At 35.9% G+C, this 23,567-nt stretch overlaps 2 protein-coding genes across 5 annotated transcripts; both read left to right on the forward strand.

Annotated features, from left to right (window-relative positions):
- Positions 1-391: 391 nt before the first annotated feature.
- si:ch211-230g15.5 (polyhomeotic-like protein 3) lies at positions 392-13,445 on the forward strand. 4 transcript variants are annotated; one of them, XM_056249120.1, is made up of 14 exons: positions 392-544; positions 2,956-3,159; positions 3,791-3,880; positions 3,999-4,148; positions 4,708-4,821; positions 5,596-5,836; positions 6,500-7,335; positions 8,000-8,159; positions 9,096-9,346; positions 9,698-9,836; positions 10,675-10,789; positions 11,804-11,900; positions 11,974-12,244; positions 12,389-13,445. In XM_056249120.1, the coding sequence occupies exons 2-14, from the start codon at positions 2,983-2,985 to the stop codon at positions 12,547-12,549; spliced, it is 2,802 nt and encodes a 933-aa protein (XP_056105095.1). In that variant the 5' UTR covers positions 392-544; positions 2,956-2,982; the 3' UTR covers positions 12,550-13,445. The 4 variants fall into 4 exon arrangements, with proteins under 4 accessions (XP_056105095.1, XP_056105098.1, XP_056105097.1 ...); XM_056249122.1 differs by having other exon boundaries at positions 478-502; XM_056249121.1 differs by lacking the exon at positions 392-544 and adding an exon at positions 560-1,132.
- Positions 13,446-18,636: 5,191 nt separating this feature from the next.
- cldn11b (claudin 11b) lies at positions 18,637-22,672 on the forward strand. Its single transcript, XM_056249138.1, has 3 exons — positions 18,637-19,066; positions 19,317-19,481; positions 21,046-22,672. Exons 1-3 carry the CDS (start codon positions 18,841-18,843, stop codon positions 21,297-21,299), a joined length of 645 nt encoding a protein of 214 aa, XP_056105113.1. The 5' UTR covers positions 18,637-18,840; the 3' UTR covers positions 21,300-22,672.
- Positions 22,673-23,567: the final 895 nt, after the last annotated feature.

Genomic DNA, 23,567 nt, shown 5'->3' on the forward strand with positions numbered 1-23,567 from the left:
AGGCCTTTTTACAGAATCCACCCCAAAACAAAATATGCAAACATATAGATAACCAATGGAACTACTTTCCACAAAACCACTTTCAAAGATGAAAAGATAGGCCTAATCAATGGGTCTATAAAAATTTAAATATGTGGCCGTACATGTATGAAAAAAGAAAATTAAAGAGAGCTCTGTGGTCATTTACTCAGATTCAGTAGGCTAATTGATTCAAGAAGCTCTATTTAGCCTATTTGCATGGTATTCGCTTTACAGATACATACACGTGCACACAATAGAATTGGGTTATGATATGCGGACAAATATAAGCATTTTATTCCTTCTGCAAAGTGTAGGTAGGTAGGTACATTTCCTCATGTATTTTTCGACGACAGAAGCGTGTACGGTCCTCCTACACTGTAAGCGGTGCTGTAACATTCACCGCCCCGATGAATTTCTATCGCTCTCTACTTTTACTTTGACGCATTAGGACATGACGGGATTGTAGCAGTCGCTGAAAACGGTCAGTGTGTGATGGGAGAACTAGCCCGTTGACTTCGGACAGGTAGGATTACCTTGAACGATCATTAATCACACGTTAAAAGACGGATGTTTAGGAAAGGTCTGCGACCGGCTGGGTTGGAAGGGAGGAGCGCACGCTCGCGCACAGAGCATCATCATTTTCTCTTTTGACTTTCATTTTGTGTATTTCGATGCACAGCAAGTTACGGTGATTTGTAGCCGTGTGCATTTCGTGTGCTCGATAAAAGGCAGCTGCTTTTATATATATCACGCCACGCCATCATTTAGGGAAGTGCAGGTCTTCAGGGACGTACAGGGGGCTCTAGCTGTCACTGCACGAACACACGCCCATTTTCAATATATGATCAAAATAATGACCCGTGGAATGAACTAGACGTAAATGCATCGACTCTGCGAGACACAGTCGTATTCAGCGGGCTTTTTGTTGGACATATGCATTTGGTTTTAATGCGATTTAACCTTCTCCGTTATAGGCCGTCGAAATGTTTTGACAAATACGGGGAGGTTTTTGGGAATCACAGTGGGTGTTTATTCACAAATGACTGCGGCTCGCGCATAAACATTGAAAACGCGCGTGGCATTCTGGCACCTGTGCGCGCGGCGCTTCCTGGTATGTGTCCATTAATGTCGTTCAGGTTTCACAGTTATTGCACGGACAGCCTTGATGTTCAAGAACTATACGAATGCTTCATTTGCTCTCGGGATTTTTATTTCTATGGCTCGTATGAAACAAAGGGCAGCGCATTACTCTCGCCTTCACGGCGCAGGCATGGCGCGATTTCACATTATTAATGTAGTCGATTTGTCTCGTTTTAGGCAGATATGCTCAGATGCTTCATTTTTGTTCAGCTGCGGCCTGGTGTGAGTAGTAATAATAATAATAATACACTATACATTTTTGGTCAAATTCAAGGTAAAATAATAATAATGATAATAATAAACTGGCAGCTGTGTGTTTCCAGAACTTAACCATAAAATTACAATGATGATATTACAAGCAGCTAGGGAGATGTTTTGGTGATTGTGTATTTTACTCTTCCTTACTGTACATATTATTAAACGATGTACTGTTAATACCAACATATGTGAGCTATTTGACCTATCAAGCATCTGAGGTCAATAGTAACAGAAAGAGCACAATTACCCACACAAACACCATTAGATTACACTAAAATAATACCATTAAAGTAAAATAAAACACCATAATGTATATAACTTATAACAAAAATAAAAGAAACTAACTTTTTTAATAAAATCCAAACAAATGTCATGCATGAATTTTTTGCATGAACTTCTGAGATGTTCCTTAAAATTTCCCTTAAAAGTGATTTGTACATTTTACATATTAAAACATAATTTAACATTATTTTACTGTTAAAAGATACATAGCTTATTGCTTTTTTAAATATAATAGCCTACAAATTCTATCTATAAATTATAAGATAATTCCCTCGCGTTTTAAAATAAATTTTCATGTATCGTCTTTTACACTTTGATATAATTTTTATTTATCATTTAAAAGGTAACTTACAGTTGAGTTAACCAATTAACATGGTTTTAGCTGGAACACTTTACATTCTTTTCCAGTTAAAATTGTGTTTTTATAACGTATAATTTATAAGGATCAGATGGTAGATTCCATACTCTGTTGTTCAGTTTAAGCATTTATTTCTGCAGATACTCCACATTTTAAATTCACAGTTCTGACAGTCTGATAGTTCCATTCTGAAATTGCTCATATTTAATGTGGGATTATCAGTTCTACTATACATACTGTATATGTATAGCATACAATAGCAGCACATACAGAATTGTAATTGCACTATTAATTTGGTTAATTTAAAAGATCCCACCAATTGTACTGAATCTGATTTGAGATTTATTTCCTGATAGAAATTCAGCTAGAACTAAAACGGTGTAACATTTTGACTCACATGCAACTTGGTTTACAGAATCAACAGATTCAACGTATAAATGAAGCCACGTAAAATAAATCTAATCTCTAAATATATGTGCTGTGTTTTCATTTATTTAGCTCATTAACTTTCATTAGTGAAACTCAGTAGACCTTTACAAGTTTGTCAGTTTCCACATCAGTCATGTGCTACCCTTCTTTCTTGTGCATAAGCAGAGTTTGTTTCAAACTGTTTGGTTGACTTGAGTTTCATCTTGCATAAGGTCGGAAGACAGGCCCTGTAAGCAAATACAAGTAAACTGTTGGAAATTTGCATGTTTAGCTTGAGTCTCTAGACAAATGACCTGCCTGTGGGTGACATAATGTATACGCACTTCTTTAGGAAATATATAGGTTACTACAGTCAATTGCACTGGGAAGCAGATTTTACAAATGGACAATTGACCTCAAGGTTGATATCTTAACTTGTGCTAGAACTTTAGTACACATGTACATATTTACGATCAACTTTATTTCAGCTTCGTGTGTCCAGATTCTCTGGAACAATGGACAAGGAGTCACAAATTAAAGCAGAACCTGCAAAGAGCACAGTCAACACCACGACCACCACAGCGGTGAACCCTTCCCATCAGGCCAATGGCACCCCGAAAACCCCCCCTGCACTCACAACTGTAACCACCTTCCACAATCAACCCACCCCCACCAACAGAAAAGTGGTGCAGGTATATTTGTTCAAACCATGCTCCCAATTGTCACAGAGTTGGCCCTTTTTAGCAATTGCGTGTGTTAAATGTTTTGATCATTATCCTGTCATTTTTCATTGACAATTATTTCACTATATGTAAATTACATGTTAATGCTAAAATTCAGCAAGTTTAGAATCATTACATTTCTTTAAGGAATTCATTAAACTATTGCAAAAGACTGGAATAAGAGCACCAACGTACACACAGAAATTAATTTAATCAGTCAAATTAATTTATAAATGGAAATATGATCATTAAAGGAATAGTGGAAATTCTGTCATCATTTACTCACCCGCAAGTTGTTTCAAACCTGTATGAGATTCTTTCTTCTGCTGAACACAAAGGAAGATATTTTAAAGAATGTCAGTTAACCAGACAGTTGATTGGCCCCATTGACTTCCATAGTAGGAAACAAAATATGGAAATATATTTTAATTATTATTCAGTATCCACATTTGGAAAGGAAAAATATATATATCTTATTTTATATTATTATTATATTATACTATAACTTTTTAGAGTACTGTTTGTAACTATTGTTTTTAATCTTTGCACAATATAATGAAGCACTTTCTTCTGTAACCATAACTTCCATCTCTTCCTGAAGGTCAATCTGTCTGGGGACCGACTGGCACCTTCCTTTTCACCTAGTGAGAGACTCAGCCAAGCTTCATCTTCGCAGCAGACCCCGAAAACGGTGTGTGTGTGCAACAACATAGAAGCACCTGCTCTCAAGAATGATGCTCGTTTTATAGGTGCTGTCATGACATTTATGGTTTAACTTCCACTGATTTGATCCATTTCTTAACCATCAGGTTTCTCTTGCTGCTGGATCAACACCTCTTGTGAGAGGAAGTCATAATCCGATTGCTGCTACGGCCACCCGTAAGATTTCCCCTCAAGCTCTGCTTCTGGGGAAGAGCCCGAATCCGAGTCAGGCTCAGATGCTCCTGAGGGCCCAGATGGTAATGCAACCTGTCACGTCCTGTTCTGCAGATCTTTAGATCTTCACATGCACTTTAAACGTCTTTTTACCCAGACGCCATGCCCCCTTTCACACTCACACTTTGCTGGTTTCTTGACTCTTAATGAATACTGATTTAAACCTCTGTCCTGTGATCCACTGCACTGTTTACTCGCAGTCCTTGTTAATATTGTATTTATTGCTTAAATCTGCACATAAATGCACTCATAATTGGTGTCTACAGGTTGTATTACTTTCAGCTCATGGTCTATTGTGACCAGCTGGTATGTTGGCTTGAACAAATGGAGGGTTAGTGTCTAGAGGTCTGCACTCAATGCATGCTTGCATGTTTCTGATGAGGACAGATTTTACTCGACCACATCAAAAGCTTTTCACTGTGCTGTGAAGTTCACCATCACACCTACACAGCAAAAGCACAACAGGCAGGAAATAACAGCCTTCTATTTTGCACCACTGGGACTTTTTCTTTATCTTTTTACCTTCTCTCTTTTTCTTTCTCTCTTTCATTTTTCTCTTTTTCTGTGCTTGCCATCTGGCAGTTGATTCTAACGTCTGCTGTGCGGCCTGATGTACCTGCCCTCTCCTCCTCCTCTTCCTTCTCCTCCTCTTCCTCCACCCCTTCCTCTTCCTCACCTCGATTTCCTTCCACACAGGTGAGCTCGATTATGTATGGTCATGTGATAGAGGCATCTGGTCTACTGAATTTAAAGGGATAGTTCACTCAAAAATGAACTTTTGTCATTTACTTTCTTCCATGCAACACAAAACGAAAATTTAGGGGAATGTCTGAAATGTTTCATACTATGCTGTGAAAACGAAAGCAGACTAATGGTGACATGGTCCCAAAATTTTGAAATTATTTTTTGAAAATCTTCCCCTCCTCAACAGCTCTCAAATCTCATTCACTTTATTGATATTGACATTAAAAAATGATTTCATGTTTGACGTCATTGAGTTTGGTTGGGGTTTTTTTTTTCATACAAAACTTTCGTATGACTTCTGTAAGACATTGTAAGAATATTATCTTAAAAAAAAAATTTGTCTTTTTGAAAATATGGAAAGAGGAACTCAGACATTTTGCTAAATATCGCCTTACACTGAAGAAAGGTTTGGAGCGACATGAGAGTGAGTAATTTATGACAAATGTTTCATTTGTAGGTGAACTAAACCTTTTTTCTATGTAAATTTCATGTAACTGACATTCAAAATGACATTAAAATGGACTTTGGTCCATTTTAATGGTTTTGAAAGTGCTTTATAAATAAAAGTTGAGTTGAGTAACATAACCGCAAAAACAAAAGATAAGATAATATTTTATGTTTTTCTGATGTTTTAAAACTTTGTTTATCTAGCTTATGCTACATATGGTGTTTTTCCAAATGTATGGCATCAATATCTCTCTCATTCTGTTCTGTTCTGTTCTTCAGCTCCAGAGTCTGACTCTCCGTCCACCTCTACCTGGCACCCTTACCATTCCTCCAAACTTACCACTGAAACCCACAACGTCAAACCAACCCCCTCCGCTTTCGTGCCCAAGATTACCAACCTTCCTTCTGAGACCCAGCCAGCCAGCGAATGCTCCAGGGAAAGATGGAGCAACTAAGACAGAAAGCCCAACAGCTCAAACGAAAGCAACACCTGTTCGCCATCTTACAGTTCCACCTCCATGTAAGCAGCCACATGCGTATCTCTCTCTACATAATGCAAATATTTGAATAACATTTAGAAAAACATGTTCAAAAAAGTTTGGAGTCTGTAATATTTTTTTAATGAATACTTTTATTCAGCAAGGACACATTAAATTAATCAAAAGTGACATTTATAATGTTACAAAAGACATATCAAATAAATGCTGTACTTCTGAACTTTCTATTCATCAAAGAATACTAGGGGGAAAAAAATCCACATCTAAAATAAAAGTTATCGTTTACATAATATATGTGTGTGTATATATAAAAAAAAATATATATATATATACACACACAGTATAAATACACACACACAAAGACATATTTATAATGTATAAATATAATAATATATAAACACATATATCATGTAAACAAAGACTTATGTTTGATGTGATTTATCGCCAGTAATCGATTTGACAGCACTAATTAAAATAGATAACAGTTATTTAAAAAATTTCCAATAATATTTCACAATATTACTGTTATTACTGGATTCTCGATCAAATAAATGCAGCCTTGGTGAGAATAAGAAACCTTTTTTTTATAAATATGTAGGACTACAACCCTTGTTGGAGAGATATGTTGGAATAAAAAAGCTGAATTGCGAACTGTGAATTTTTTTCTTGTTTTTTCTTGTCTCCAGCCCTGTACGCACCTGCACAGGCCCACGCCTTAGCAAAACAGAAGCTGAACAGCAGCGGTCTCAAGAGGCCCCACAGCCAAATCAGCATCCCCCAGCACCCCTTCAATCAGAGGCATACACCCCCCAACTCACCCCCCGCCACACCAAAGAAGCCTCTTCCAGAGTTAAAGCGCTGCCCGTCCACCCAGCCATCACAAAGCATGTCGGCGCAGAGCGCTTCAGTGCCCATCACAGTTCCTTCCCCTGCGAGGTCTCACCTCACACCCCCTACCCTGACTTTGCCCTTGAGGTCTTCCTCACCCGGTGGATCCTTACTGGCCACAAAACAGCTGCTGAGGATCGCGTTGTCCTCTGCATCTGCCCAGTGCACCAACGGCCAATCAAAAACAGCCACTGTGTCGCCGCCCCACGATCTCATCCAATCGAAGCCGCTTGTCTTGCCTGTGCTCTCTAAACCAGAGTGCCCTGCCCAGCCGCTACGGACTACAAACCCATGCCCACAGCTGGTGCAGCTGTCGCCCTCCAGACAAACCACAGCGGCCACCCCTCTCATCCCCACCCCTCCGCTGGCGTCTCCTCAAAGGGCGTCTCCTCCTTCTCCAGTGCTGCCCCTGGTGTCCACCAGCAGCATTCTCGCGCCGCCACAATCCCCTTTGACCTCACAGAGCCCCACGCAAACGGCCCAGTCGTTAAAAGACTCAAAAGACAGAAAGGAAGAACAGAAGGAGAAGGATGTACTAGACCAGAGTCCTCAAGATCTGAAATGTCCAGCACCCCAAAAGAAAATCCCCCAGGCTGTTGCCGTAGATCAGCCGTCAAGTGAAACTTCGGAGAAGGTTAGAAGAAGCACAATGCATGATCACTCAAACATCTTGGCCAATATGGGTTAATCAATGGCTGATATGATAGCTAGAGAACAAGATAGACATATAAAAGACAATTTAATGATGGCAAATGATGCATAGACAAATTGCTGAAATTGAACAAACAGTTATTTTACTCAGAATTTGCTCAAAATTGGAAATGATACAAGGAGAAACACTTGATAATCAGTTATCTTTCAATACCCATCTCAAAATGCCACATATGGTCTGATTAATACTCATGGCCTATATATCGGTCTATCATTATTCATTACTTTTTTCACCAGGGTTATTATAGTTAGCGGAAACTAAAACCATAAAAAAAACATTTCCGTTACATTTTTGTTATTTTGTTAATAAATAAACGCTAAAGGGATAGTTCACCCAAAAATGAACATTTTGTCATCATTTACTCACCCTAATGTTATTCCAAACTTGTATGAGTTTCTTTCTTCTGCTGAACACAAAATAAGATATTGTAAAGAATGTTGGTAACCAAAAAGTTGACAGTAGCCGTTGACTTCCATAGTAGGAAAAAAGAATTCGAAATATGAACTAAACTATAATAGTATATTAATGATGCTTCTACAGTAACACTGTTTTACTTTTACTTTATTTTGACATCTCTGCATTTCAGGTCTTGAGTAAGATGACAGTCTGCACAGAGGATTCGAGGACTGACAGCCAAATGAAGACGTCACAGAAGAATGAGACACTGTCGCCTTCAGTCGCACCATGGCCAGCTGAGAAAGATGAGCAGTGTGAGGAAATGTCCACCCAGTCAGACAATCACTCAGGTACACAGAGTCACTTATCTGTATAAAAGAAATATCACAAATATTTTCAAGTAATTTTAACATTTCTTCTAGACAACTGTCAGATTAAATGGAGATTTCTGCCCAAGTCTAATGCTTTTCAGATGTTTCTCCTGAGAAATAACCTAATTGTCTCACATGTGTCTCTTGTACAGTTTCAGAAGAGGTTAGTGTTAGTTAGGGTTAGGGAAATAAATTCAGTTATTTCAATATAAACTCAAATTTGTCCAATTTATCTGAATGTGTTAGGAGAAACATCTGAGAAAGTTGGTGCTTTTTTTTGTTATCAAATTTTTATTGTTTAAACATGACATATAATGACGAAGACAAACAATTAGCAATTACCCCAGTATGAGAAAAAGAAAAAGAGATACAAGTAATTATAAATAAAAATGAATAAATCAATAATTAAGATAATACAAATTTAAAATAAATATATATAGGGCACTATATCAGTGGGATAACAAAGATACAGAAAAATTATATATAATGAATAAATAAACAAACGTACAGAATATACTTCAAGATATACACAAATATATATAAGTACTACAGATTATTAGAATTGTTAGAAAAAAAATCCATTCAAAAAAAACAAAAAAAAACACAGTAGAATAGAGCTGAGAGAAATCTACGACAGTTGGAATATATGATTAATAATAAGGAAAAAATAAATTAACCAGATGAACAAGAACAATAAAATAAGATAAAATGACCATAAAACCAGAGAGAGAGGAAGGGGGGTATTAATTCAACTCAGTAAACCCTTGAGTTTTTCCAATGTTTGGGCCCAGAGTCTAATGGTGTAGAAAGTTGGTGCTTTTATATATAACTAAGAACTCCATAAAGTGTCCTGAGATATGAAGGAGCATTTATAGATGCTGTTGGTAATATCATAACTGTCTTCATTTTTTCTAGCAATCTCCAGCCTCTCTTCTGACATGTCACCCATCCAGTCCTCCATGACTCAGCCGTTAGATATGTCTCCTGTGGACAGCTGCTTTCCTCCAAGGTTTCTCCCTGTGCTGGACAGACCACCGGTTCAGCCTCCCACCGTCAGTCAAATGATACCCACAGAGGTCCAGCAACCATCAGGAGCGCCCAAACCTTTGGTTCTAACACACCTGGTGGAAGGATTTATCATACAGGAGGGACTGGAGCCATTCCCGGTAAACAAAACATCTATCAACCGCTGCCTGAATAACATATCTTTGTAGTAGAAAGTGGAACTTTCTATTCATCAAAGAATTCTGGAAATGTGTATCATGTAAAAAATATTAAGCAGCACAACTGTTTTCAACATTGATTATAAGACATGTTTCTTGAGCAGCAAATCTACATATTAGAATGATTTTCTGAAGGATCATGTGATACTCCAGACTGGAGTAATGATGCTGAAAATGCAGCTTTATCACAGGAATAAATAACATTTTAAAATATAAAAAAATACAAAACAGTTCTTTTAAATTCTAATAATATTTCGCAATATTTGTAATTATGTTTTCTTCTGAATCCCACAGGTGAGCAGGTCATCTCTGATGGTGGGTCCTGTCCAGGAGTCTGGGGTGAATGGGGTGAGGGAAGCAGAACTCATCCCTTCTAGTTCAGAACCTCCAGAAGACTCCACAGACTCAGATGATGAGGATTTGGTTACAAACAGTAAGTAAAACACACTTCTTTTTCAGGTTTATTGCAGCATCTTTTATTACAAAAAATGCCACGTAATCCTTAACTAAACCACTTATGGCTGCCTCAATTAGGGAATTGTAAAATTAGCAAAGCCATCAAGGACCACATCACAAGCAAGACACCATTGGCCTGTTCCAGATCTTTCATACAATAATGGAATGGACTAAAAAAAATCACTATTTATTACAATATTTGTGTGTGCTTTGCATTTTATACTTAAAAAATGCAGCATTAGCATAGCGACACACAAGGTTCTGGATCAGAATATTTCAGCATTAGCATCAAAGCACTTGTATCTGAATATTGCAACATTAGCATAGCCGCAAACAAGTTTCTGGATCAAAATATTTTAGCATTTAGAAAAAAGTTGTGTCCTAATTTGCGTACTTGTGCACTATTCTATGCCATTTTGTGGTATAAATAGTGTGAGTAATGTGTTCACACTGAAAATCCTCCCGAATAAAGTGTACTTTAAATACCTGGATGATGCACATATAACAACCTAACTGATAAAACAAACTGTGGAAGGTTGGACACGTCATATACTTAAAGCTTTAATTATGTAGCAGATGGGGTTGGGCTGTTAGATTCTGATATTGCATGACAAAATAACATTATGAGATTCATACGGTTGAGTGCATAGTGTATAGTACATCATTTAGGACACAAGGTTTTGGATCAGAATATTGCAGCTTTAGCATAATAGCACACAAGGCTTTAAACTGAAACATTACAGCAAAACAATATTTTTTACAGGATTTTGTGTAAATATAAAATCTGTTTTCCTCCATCTTGTTTCTCATTGAAGATGGTATCGTACGGGCCCACAAGCTTGTTTTGCAGTGCCAGTTTTGCAAGAGGAAAGGCACTGCCCAAACATTCCCACGCTCCAAGCGTTTCTGCTCCAAATCCTGTGCCAAGAGGTACACCTCCCTTACATGATATGCCACATTGATAGAGTAAAATAAACAACCTGTTAGTATGTCTGGCACAATGAATTGGTGCCTAAATTGTATTCTATGCACATACAACCACTCCATCAACACCATTGCAAATGTCTCTCTTGCTTGGTGGAGTCAGAAACCACAACTGGAAGGGCCTGAGCATGATTTCCTGCATGTATCAAGAGTTTACTTCAAGAATAACAGAGGTGTGCATGACTAATTGACTCAAACAGATATTTTGTGTGGTGTTGAAAAGGGTATTTCCATCAGAAGCTTAACAAATTAATATGCATGTTTACAGTGGACGCAAAAAGTGTTTAGACACCTTAAAGTGTATGAATAGCATTGCATTAAATAACAAATATTTAAAGAAATATAGAACAAAGAAAAACAAAAATACAGTTTTTTTGTTGGTTTTAAATGATAATCTCTCTCTCTATATATATATATATACTGTATATATATATAAATAAATAAATGTAACTGTTCTGGTTGTCAAATGGAACATGCTTAATGGTAATGTGGTGAACTATATCTGTGGTTACTGTACTAGGACACCTGTGTGAACTTGAGGAACTGACTTCATAGATACACTAAAAATGACACCTCCTGGTCATCGCAAAATGACTGTGTAGTTAGTGCAGAGAAAAGCTCCATCATTTGTTTGCATATGCCGCTTGGTTTTATATATTGTATCTAAATGCAATGACTTTCATACATTTTTAAGTGTGCAACATTGTTCATATACTTTTTAGGGCCACTGTATATAGTATGTTTGAATAGTGAGTCATGCACTTAAAGCTAGTCACTAGCATTGTCCTAAAAAAGACTCGCACACTTACACATACACACTGTGACAGGATGTGGTCATGGTTTGTGATAAACATCAACCCATGACACACATTACGAGCTGCAAGGCTGATTTTGGTCAGTGTATTGGGTTAACTTTAAACTAAAGACAACCTTTGTTTACCTCCATGTACCTTTTTGCAGGTTCAGTTACACCAAACGTTTCCGTGCGCTCAGGCGCTGTGTGAGCGAGGGGGGCCATCGATCTGAGCTCAATGGCGCAGAGGAAAATTTCCACCAGGTTTGTCCAAGGCCTGTAAAACAATGTGCATGTTTGTGTTCTGTGAGCATTACTAAACTCTACTCCCGCCTAGGCCAAACATGGGACCACGGAGCAGTGGAGAATCCTTCAACAGCCACCACATGAGGGGGAAGATGGGACGGCCGCTCCGATGAAGACCAGGCTCCGCAGACACACGGAACAGGAACGGGAGAGAGAGACTAGAGTCAGACAAACAGTGGAGGAGACGAGAAGTGCTCCCACCTCACCCATAGACCCGGTGTCTCCCACAGATGTCTCCCCCTACCCAAAACCAGCACAGTGGTCGGTGGATCAAGTGTCAAGCTTTATATCCAATTTACCAGGTAAAAAGTAACAGTAAATGTCTGTCTGTCTGTCTGTCTGGCTGGCATTCTCAATCCAACATCAAAGTTTGTCTTGACAGATTATTCATTATTCTTTTTTTAATTTTAACGCTACTGTTTTTAACCCCATCTAAATTGTCTCAGGGTGTCAAGACATTGCAGAATCTTTCAGAGCCCAAGAGATAGACGGGCAGGCCTTGCTTCTGCTGACCGAAGACCATTTGATGAGCGCCTTGAATATCAAACTCGGCCCTGCTCTCAAAATATGCGCCCGCATCAACTCCCTGAAAGAAGGTGGAAGATAAAGAGAATGAAACTGAGACACAAAAGAAGCTAGGTATATCCTTGTGGACCATAAGAGCACTTGCCAATAGAATAGAGCCATTTTGTGCACTTTAATCTTCAGAGATTTATGCGATAATTTCATTGTTATGAAAAAGCTTACATGTATTTGCTTGAACTAAACTAGCAAAACCTTACAGTTCTTGTAAACTTAGCCTCTGTCTGAAAGCATGGTAGCAATATAATGGTCTCAGTCTGTGAGCGTTTTACAGGATGTATATTTAATCGCAGTAGGAGGGAACTGTTAGCATCTCCTTTTTTTGTATGGGTAATCATGATCAGGGTCAATGATTTTATATTTTTGACTGAGAGCAAAGGAGATCACTTCCTGTGTCAGTGCGGAGAGGTTCGACAAGAACGGAAGTGCTGTTATTGTGTGCATGTCCCAATGTATATATTTTCCTATCGTATTCCATACCATGTATACATGTATAACAATGCAGTGTTCTGTGTGTATAAATTTAAAAAAAATGTTTTGTGAAGGATTTGTAATATTTAATATATTTGTCTTCTAAGGCTCTAGAAAGTACAAATGCGATTCATTTCAAGTTTATAAACATTTTTAAATGACGTTTGAGATACTGACATAAATGACATTTTGTGAAATCTCCACAGTGGTTCTGTGTAAATCAGACAAACTGTCAAAGAATAAGATAAGAGGGTATCCAAAGGCAATCGTTTTCAATCAAGGCAGTGAAAAGGTGCCTTTTTTATGAGACCTTATGAAACTACTGTAGGCATTTTGCTGAGGCAAACTATGTGCTAGATTGTGTCATCAAGTGTTGTTTCTCATTGTTACATTACCTTTCTTGTGCCACTTTTGATTATTTAATTAAACCAACTACATTTTGTTATGAAACCTTGAATTGGTCATTTATTGTTCCTTTTCTTTTTTCTCTTTTTACAGCTCTCTTTCTCTCTTTCACCTGCTTTTGCAGGTGGCAGTGTGGCTTACCCAACTTTGTGGGTTATGTACACTACCGTTCAAAAGTTTGGGGCCAGTAAGATTTTTTTATGTATAAATGATGTATAAATAGACAGCAAAGGCACATTAAATTGATTACAAATTACAGTAAAGACTTCTACATTGTTAAAAAATAAGATGATGATTTGGTCAAGAAACATGTTGAAAACAGTTGTGCTGCTTAATATTTTTGTGGAAATTGATACTTTTTTTTGATGAATAGAAAAAAAAAGGTAAGAACAAAATTGATTTGAAATAGATTTTTTTCTTTTTTCTGAAGGATCATGTGACACTGAAGACTAAAGAGAGTAATGACGACTGAAAATTCAGCTTTGTCATTACAGGAGCAAATTACATCTAAAAAATTTTTTTTAATTTAAAACATCTTACTGACCCCAAACTTGTATATACATGATGTGTGTAGATGATATTGTAGATTAAAAAAAAAAAAAAATTATTAAATGCTTGATGAAAAGAAACGAAAAAATAACATTAACAACAATTATTGTAGATCAAATATCTTCATGCTGTATGTTTTCTCTGATTTAGTAAGGGCAGTTTTATTGAGCTTGGTAATAGTCAAAGCGCCCACCGCCCATATATGTTCATGATGTCAAAAATTTGTTTTGGACAGCTTACCATCTAACCCACTAGATGGCATTCACACCCAAAATGGTAAATTGATCAGAAAGCGTCATGGTTAACACAAAGTTCTGTAGTAATTTGTAAAATAGTTCGAATATTAGGCCGAATAATTATAACACTGATAAAGAAATTATGAGCAGAAACATATTAATGCTATAATAAATCAAAGGATGTTATTCTTTTTTTTTTTTTTCTTAGATATAAATATACAATAGACAACAAATAGTATCAACATGTAAAACTAGAACCGGAACAACCACCAGAGGAGAGAAGAAAAAAAAGACCAAACGTACAATAATAATACAAGAAAAGATAAGCAAATGTTAGGACAAGAAAATGCGACAAAATTTAAAGGGGGATTTTAAAGAGAGCACAAGAAGACAATGTTTTACTTTGCTTTGGTCTTCTCTGAAACAATGTTTGGTATAGTTACAGTCCCAAAACAAGTGTAGGCCTACAGTAATTTCATCTTGTGCATTACAGAAATCACATTTTATGTCAATGTCAGGTTTAAACTTTTTATATAACTTTCCTCTGGATCTATGAATTAATTTAAATGAGACTTATCTAACTTTATTTAAAATAAGGTATTTATTTGTCAATAACCAAACTTTTCTCCAGTCCACAATGTTCACTAAAATTGCTCCAATAGGTAATTACATAAGATTTGGTAACAATATCTTTCTGAAAGAGAGCACGGATGGACCTATTGCTAGAGTATGGAACTAGACAAATCTTGCCCACCACTGTTTGAGTGGGATCAAAAATAGGTGGTATGGTAAACAAAGTCCTATCAAAACCAATGTAATAAGACCTGTGGGAATACCATCGAAAACGATGGCAAATTATCTAGTCGTGACAGGAAAATTAAAATTTTCCAGGAATTCGCCATATGTAGGCTATATAAACACCCATCTTCATTAAAAATATCACGTACTAACGTAATATTGTTATCATGCCAGTTTTGAAAAAGTAAGGACTTGTTTTTATAAAGAATATTATGATTGTTCTATATGAAATATGAATGTGGGGTTAAGTTACTGCGGTCACGCCATCTACCTTAAAAATATATTGCGCGTCTACACAAGGTTGCGTGGTAGGCTCAAGGTGTATGCAGACTTTTTAAAAAATATTCATAATAAATTATAAAATATATATATAATATAAAGATATAAATAAAATCTGATTGTTTTCTGCAAATTCCACCAGATTATTGTTCTACATCTCACTGACTACCACTATGGTGATTTTCATGTTGATCTACTGTTGTATTATTTAATAATTAACTGCCAAATTCCTATACTGTATACCTTGTTATACAGCAATATTTAATAAATTCAAAAAAAAAAAAATCAAATCAAATTGTTTTCTGCAAATTCCACCAGATTATTGTTCTTCATCTCACTGACTACCACTGTGGTGATTTTCATGTTGTTCTACTGTTTTATTATTTAATAATTGCCTGCCAAAGTCCTATACTGTATACCTGGCTATATAGGCATATTTGATAAATTCATAAAAAAAACAAAATCAAATTGTTTTCTGCAAACTCCACCAGATTATTGTTCTACATCTCACTGACTACCACTGTGGTGATTTTCATGTTAATCTACTGTTTTATTATTTAATAATTGTCTGTCAAAGTCCTATACTGTATACCTTGTTATACAGCCATATTTAATAAATTCATAAAAAAATCAAATCAAATTGTTTTCTGCAAATTCCACCAGATTTTTGTTTTTCATCTCACTGACTACCACTGTGGTGATTTTCATGTTGTTCTACTGTTTTATTATTTAATAATTAACTGCCAAAGTCTTATACTGTATACCTGGCTATATAGGCATTTTTGATAAATTCATAAAAAATTTAAATCAAATTGTTTTTTGCAAATTCCACCAGATTATTGTTCTACATATCACTGACCACCACTGTGGTGATTTTCATGTTGATCTACTGTTGTATTATTTAATAATTAACTGCCAAATTCCTATACTGTATACCTTGTTATACAGCAATATTTAATAAATTCATAAAAAAATCAAATCAAATTGTTTTCTGCAAATTCCACCAGATTATTGTTCTACATATCACTGACCACCACTGTGGTGATTTCCATGTTTTATTATTTAATAATTAACTGCCAAAGTCCTCTACTGTATACCTTGTTATACAGCAATATTTAATAAATTCATAAATAATGTAAATCAAATTGTTTTCTGCAAATTTCACCAGAATATTGTTCTACATCTCACTGACTACCACTGTGGTGATTTTAATGTTGATCTACTGTTTTATTATTTAATAATTGCCTGCCAAAGTCCTATACTGTATACCTGGCTATATAGGCATATTTGATAAATTCATAAAAAAATCAAATCAAATTGTTTTCTGCAAATTCCACCAGATTATTGTTCTACATCTCACTGACTACCACTGTGGTGATTTTCATGTTGATCTACTGTTGTATTATTTAATAATTGTCTGTCAAAGTCCTCTACTGTATACCTTGTTATACAGCAATATTTAATAAATTCATAAAAAAAATCAAATCAAATTGTTTTCTGCAAATTCCACCAGATTTTTGTTCTTTATCTCACTGACTACCACTGTGGTGATTTTCATGTTGATCTACTGTTTTATTCTTTAATAATTGCCTGCCAAAGTCTTATACTGTATACCTGGCTATATAGGCATATTTGATAAATTCATAAAAACTTAAAATCAAATTGTTTTCTGCAAACTCCACCAGATTATTGTTCTACATCTCACTGACTACCACTATGGTGATTTTCATGTTGATCTACTGTTGTATTATTTAATAATTAACTGCCAAATTCCTATACTGTATACCTTGTTATACAGCAATATTTAATAAATTCATAAAAAAAATCAAATCAAATTGTTCTCTGCAAATTCCACCAGATTATTGTTCTACATCTCATTGACTACCTCTGTGGTAATTTTCATGTTGATCTACTGTTTTATTATTTAATAATTAACTGCCAAAATCCTATACTGTATACCTTGTTATACAGCAATATTTAATAAATTCATAAAAAAAATCAAATCAAATTGTTTTCTGCAAATTCCACCAGATTTTTGTTCTACATCTCATTGACTACCACTGTGGTGATTTTCATGTTGTTCTACTGTTTTATTATTTAATAATTAACTGCCAAAGTCTTATACTGTATACCTGGCTATATAGGCATATTTGATAAATTCATAAAACAAAATCAAATCAAATTGTTCAACTCATTGACTACCACTGTGGTGATTTTCATGTTGATCTACTGTTTTATTATTTAATAATTGTCTGTCAAAGTCATATACTCTATACCTTGTTGTACAGCAATATTTAATACATTCATAAAACATTTAAATTAAATTAAACAGTATTGGACTTTGGCAGGCTATTTTTAAATAATAAAACAGTAGAGCAATATTAAAATCACCACAGTGGTAGACAGTGAGATGTAGAACAATAATCTGGTGGAATTTGCAAAAAACAATTTGATTTAAATTTTTTATGAATTTACTGATATTGCTGTATAACAAGGTATACAGTATAGGACTTTGGCAGTTAATTATTAAATAATAAAACAGTAGAACAACATGAAAATCACCACAGTGGTAGTCAGTGAGATGATAAACAATAATCTGGTGGAATTTGCAGAAAACAATTTTATTTTATTTTTTTATGAATTTATCAAATATGCCTATATAGCCAGGTATACAGTCTAGGATTTTGGCAGTTAATTATTAAATAATAAAACAGTAGATCAATATGAACATCACCACAGTTGTAGTCAGTGAGATGAAGAACAATAATCTGGTGGAGTTTGCAGAAAACAATTTGATTTAAATTTTTTATGAATTTATCAAATATGCCTATATAGCCAGGCATACAGTATAGGACTTTGGCAGTTAATTATTAAATAAAATAAAACAGTAGATCAACATGAAAATCACCACAGTGGTAGTCAATGAGATGTAGAACAATATTCTGGTGGAATTTGCAGAAAACAATTTGATTTACATTATTTATGAATTTATTAAATATTGCTGTATAACAAGGTAGCCTACAGTATAGGACTTTGGCAGGCAATTATTAAATAATAAAACAGTAGATCAACATGAAAATCACCACAGTGGTAGTCAGTGAGATGTAGAACAATAATCTGGTGGAATTTGCAGAAAACAACCAGATTTTATTTATTTTATTATGAATATTTAAGTCTGCCGACACCAAGCGCATACACCTTGAGCCTACCACGCAACCTCGTGTAGACGAGCAATATATTTTTAAGCGTAGATGGCGTGACCGCGCTTTTCTAAAGCACAGATGGCGTGACCGCAGTGAAAAACTCTGCAGGATGTTATTCTCCAGGTTTTGAGGGAAGGCCATTGTGGCTGTCTTCTGATTGGCTGAAAGTTCTGCTGGGCACGTCCACTATAAAGTACATTTGCCAGATGGATTGTTTTACAGTCCATACTCAAACTGTTAGTATGATAATCTTCTCCAGAATGCGTTTTATTTAGAATATTTAAATAACTTTATGTTTTTGTATGTTTTTGGCTTGAAGAGCATATTTCAGTAAACATTTTCTTTGGGAACACATTTCACATTCAGTCAGAAATCATGTCTCATAGCTGTCGCCTGCTCTGTGGTTTTTTAATGAGCTGCATCGGCTGGACTGGTGTTATTATAGCAACCTCAACAAACGACTGGGTGGTGACCTGTAAGTACGGCATGCACACCTGCAGGAAGATGGATGAGCTGGAGACCAAGGGCTTGTGGACAGAGTGTGTCATCTCTACTGCTCTCTATCACTGCATCTCACTCAACCAAATCCTCGATATACCAGGTGAGAAACAGTTTTTTCAAAAAAATAATTTTGTTTGTATGCATCCATTTTTTTTCATTCATGGAATAAAAACTATTCAACATTTAGGTTTGTTATTGGTCAGTCACATTTAAATGCAGGTTGTTGTTTTTTTACAGGGTTTTCTCAGTATATTATTTGAGGCATTAAAAAAGTTATGTCGCATGAATTTTTGAATCATAATGTAAAGCGTCGCTTATGATATTTTCACATTATGATATTTTATTTTTAGCTTACATCCAGACGTCTCGCGCTCTGATGGTCTCCGCCTCTCTGCTCGGGCTGCCCGCTCTGGCGCTCGTGCTGTTGGCGATGCCCTGCGTCAAACTGAGCCAAGAGACCGAAGACACCAAACACAGACGCGCAGTCCTGGGAGGACTACTTATACTTTTCATATGTGAGTCATTGCTGTAATATATATATTGAAATTGAAATATAATTGAAATTGTTTAAATAGACAGCCATATCTTTATTTAAACAATTTCAATGGTCATTTCTTAAAGGGATAGTTCACTCACAAATCATTAATTCTCCCTCTCCCTCACGTTGTTCTAAAATTTGTTTCACTTTATTTGTTCTAGAACTCAAAGACCTGGTTTCACAGACAGGGCTCAGACTAAGCCAGGATTAGGCCTTAGTTCAATTAGGACATTTAAGTAGCTTTTATAAACGTGCCTTAGAAAAAAACATTACTGGTGTGTGCATCTTGAGACAAAAAAAATGTCACTTACCCACACAGCAACATAGTGTCAACCCAGATCCGGCCTACATCTGGTATGCGTGGAATCCACATGTACCAGATGTGGCCCGGATCTGGGCCGACACTATGTTGCTGTCTGGGGACATATTTTAAGATATGTCAAACATGCATTTTAGTCCGGGACTAGCTTAAGCCTCGACTTTGAAACCCGGGGGGAATCATATAACATACAATTTTCTAAGAAGTACATGTAGTTCACATGCATGGTTTGTGTGCTGTATTCCGTCTTCTGAAGTCATAAGATAACCTTTTTTTGACAAATAGACCAAAAGTCATAGTCATTAGGAATAGTTGTGAGTTAGTGAACTTGAGAATTGGATCAGTCTAAATGTGAACAAATGAACTGGATCAATCGATTAATTGAAAAGAATTTCGCTAATAAACTCTAATGCAAAGACCAATTGTTAGGATTTTCAACTAATGGGGAATAAATTGTGTATTTTTAAGTGAACTTTCCTTTCTAAATATGTGGATTCAACATTTTAAAGTAATATTTAAGCAACATTAAGCCTACACTCTTAAAAATATAGGTTGTATGCTTTCATAAAGAACCTTTAACATCCATGGAACCACAAAAGGTTCTTTATTGTGAAAAAAAAATATTCATGCATCATATAATTAAAATGTTCTACACACTAAGAAAATAAATGGTTATTTTAAGCACTAGCTGTCAGTGAAAGGTTTTTTGGGGAACCCTTTTGGAACCTTTTGAATAAGTGCTACACTTATTCAACCCCATCATTGTAATTAGTTTTTACCAAAACGCATTTAACCGATAAAAATTGTGTACCATGCCTTGTACAGTCATTCAAATGAGACAGTTTCCTGTAAATAACCCCCTAGAGTATTACTCCAGAATCGAAATGACAGGAATTTATTACACTGTTGAAAATTCAGCTGTTCTAAGCAAAATGCTAGATGTTGTCCTGTGTTTGCTCATATCCTCCCTGAAATCATGCTTTCAACATACAGGGCTGAACCTTGACTGAAGTAACTATAAAACATCCAGATTTCCTACATCCTGTTAGAGCGGGAAGAGCCAGTCATGGTCAACTCTTTTTACAGGTGTTTTGAGCTGGTTTGCAACTCTGCAAACACTAATAAAACTCCTAATATGATGCTTGTAAGTCAGTCTGTTATTCTCCATGATTATGGTGCTGTCATTATGTAGAACATTATAGTGCCCTTCCTTTTGTTTCAGCTCTGTGTGGGATGGTGTCGACAGTGTGGTTCCCTATTGGAGTGCTTCATGAGGACGGCCTGATGTCGTTTGGATTCTCCCTGTATGCTGGATGGGTCGGTTCAGCCCTCTGTTTTTTTGGCAGCTCGATGATGATTTGTTGCTCAAGGGGCCCAACTCAGAATCCTGAAAACCACTACTACTACTCAAAACACGGTGGAGTTGCTAACTCTGGGCCTCCTATAAACAGTCATGCCAAGAGCGCACATGTGTGAGAGCGGAGATAAAGACTGGATAAGACGAGTTTACCTCAAAAAAGCTCACACACACCAATGAAATATGTGAAGAATTTGTTTTCTACTGCCATGGTTTGACTGCAAACATGTGATTTGGAGGGAACAGAGAATTCGGTGGAAACTTGTGCTCGCAGACGTTTGACTTTGTTTGAACAGACGTTGAAATGAATCCAAAGGGAAACATTTCTCTCTTCCAGTTCCTTAGGCATGTTTTTTCATAGACTATTCACACAGTATTCATTTTGCTCCTATATTTTATTTTTCAGTGACATCATTTTAAAACGTTCTTTACTTAATAACTTAAGCTTAATAAGCTTATTCGTTCATGCCGACAGTTAGGAAAGCATATACAGACAGACAGGAAACCTGTGTGGTAAAATGACCAGATGTCATCTGCACTGTTTTCCTGGAGAGCGTCTCATAGCATCCTGTACACAACCTCCTAGGAAATCAGCATTTGAAATTTGAGGAAAAAAATATATATCTGTAACAGGAATCCGGGTCATTTTTCAGGCTGGTCTGTGATTGATTTATTGTGATGTATTATTTTATGCGCTCTTTGGGAGTTCACTTCATATAATGTCCACTATGTTATGCATGTTGAGTGATATGTTCAAAATCGTCATGCGGTCTCATGATTTAACGTGTCTGAATGAAAACATGAACCCACAGATATTCTTTTTAAAATGCAAATCATTATTGTTTTGGCTGATGATGACGACACAAAAAAGACAGCATTTGTGCTTGTAAAATATATTAATTTTAATATTTCACTTTAAATATAGTTGTATAATTCTTCTCAAACATATAACCCTTGATCTCTGTGTATTTACATGTGTTCTGAATCAGACTGATTTTACGCACATAGCTGTAGGGAAGAAATGTAAATATCCTCGTGCAAACCTAAACAAGGGTGAAACCACAAGAGTAAGACATTTCTACAAACCAACATAGAAAGAATTTGATATCGATGTTGCAAAATATTTTGAGAACTATTAAGCTTTCACAGGGAGCCAATCATAATATTTCCCCTTGAATTCAAGGGAGCGCTTGAGATTTTTAGATCCAACACAGCTGTGAAGATGATGCAAGGTCCACTCAATGCATCTTTAGGGGGTTTCTGCTCATGTAGTAACAGCTTGCATTGGCTTTTACATTAAAGAGGCATCTTGAGTTTTTTATATGGAGGGCATTGGTTTAGGATCTAAGTAACATCTCAGAGTAAAAGAGTACTGTGCGATTTTAAATCCAACACTGAAACAGAAGCTCACATCAGAAAGACATTATATTTGATTTTAGAAGAATAACATTAAGAAGGGATTATCTAAAGGCACTTAAGAAGCCTCAATAAAAAACGGCCCTCTAGATAAGTCACTTATCCATCACAAGGTGCAAATGCATTTAACAACCTGTTTAAGATTTTTTTCACAATGAAATACACTCAAAAATGTTTTAATAACTAGTAGTGAGACATGGTTAACAACACTATCAAACCTAGGAAATCCATCAGTGACTGATTTTTTAAAGTAGAATGTGTTCCGGGATTAACATTTTTGTTGGGACTACAACTAACCCTAACCATTAACTACACAGCCAGTTTCATGAGTTCTTAATTAAAAGTGTTTGTTTTACTTCAGGTTTTTTTTTTGTTTAACAATAGTTTTTGTATTTTGACTAAAATATTTTATTTATTTATTTTTGTCATCTCAGACTTATAAACTTAAAGTTGGCATGAAATGGAAATTCAAATTTGTTTTGTAAATGAATGTTAGTGATCTTATCTAGTCCGCTTAAACTCCGCCCCTTTCTGCCTCCATCCAATCAACAAACAACCCAGACTGGAATCCACACGTACCAGATGTGGCCCGGATTTGGGCCAACACTATGTTGCTGTCTGTGATATTAATTTTAATTTAAAGGGGTCTGATTATGCTTTTTCACTTTTTCAAATTTAGTTAGTGTGTAATGTTTCTGTTTGAGCATAAAAAAGATCTGCAAGGTTACAAACCTCAAAAGTCCACTCCAAGGGGAGATATTTTATTTAACAGAATCCACTTTCTAAGAACTACAACGCTGCTAATTAATCACAACACACTGGGCCAGCTGACCAATCACAGCACATTTCGAAATTTCAGAAGGAGGGGCTTCATTGAAACCAGAACTAAACAACGTGTTCGGGACAGACTGGGGAGAGATGTAATAATGTAAAATAAGTGAAAAATAATGTGTTTTTGAACAATCAAGCAT

The sequence above is a fragment of the Rhinichthys klamathensis genome, unplaced genomic scaffold, assembly GCF_029890125.1.
Source record: "Rhinichthys klamathensis goyatoka isolate OS25496 unplaced genomic scaffold, OSU_Roscu_1.1 h1tg000059l_1, whole genome shotgun sequence".
Classification (NCBI taxonomy): domain Eukaryota; kingdom Metazoa; phylum Chordata; class Actinopteri; order Cypriniformes; family Leuciscidae; genus Rhinichthys; species Rhinichthys klamathensis.

What these genes read in the sequence shown, in the direction of transcription:
- si:ch211-230g15.5 (XM_056249120.1), top strand. Translation starts at nt 2,983, where the DNA reads ATGGACAAGGAGTCACAAATTAAAGCAGAACCTGCAAAGAGCACAGTC. An exon ending in CAGAGGAAAATTTCCACCAG is followed by an intron (nt 11,901 to 11,973) that starts GTTTGTCCAAGG and finishes ACTCCCGCCTAG; the next exon opens with GCCAAACATGGGACCACGGA. An exon ending in CTTTATATCCAATTTACCAG is followed by an intron (nt 12,245 to 12,388) that starts GTAAAAAGTAAC and finishes AAATTGTCTCAG; the next exon opens with GGTGTCAAGACATTGCAGAA.
- cldn11b (XM_056249138.1), top strand. Translation starts at nt 18,841, where the DNA reads ATGTCTCATAGCTGTCGCCTGCTCTGTGGTTTTTTAATGAGCTGCATC. An exon ending in CCAAATCCTCGATATACCAG is followed by an intron (nt 19,067 to 19,316) that starts GTGAGAAACAGT and finishes TTTTATTTTTAG; the next exon opens with CTTACATCCAGACGTCTCGC. An exon ending in ACTACTTATACTTTTCATAT is followed by an intron (nt 19,482 to 21,045) that starts GTGAGTCATTGC and finishes CTTTTGTTTCAG; the next exon opens with CTCTGTGTGGGATGGTGTCG.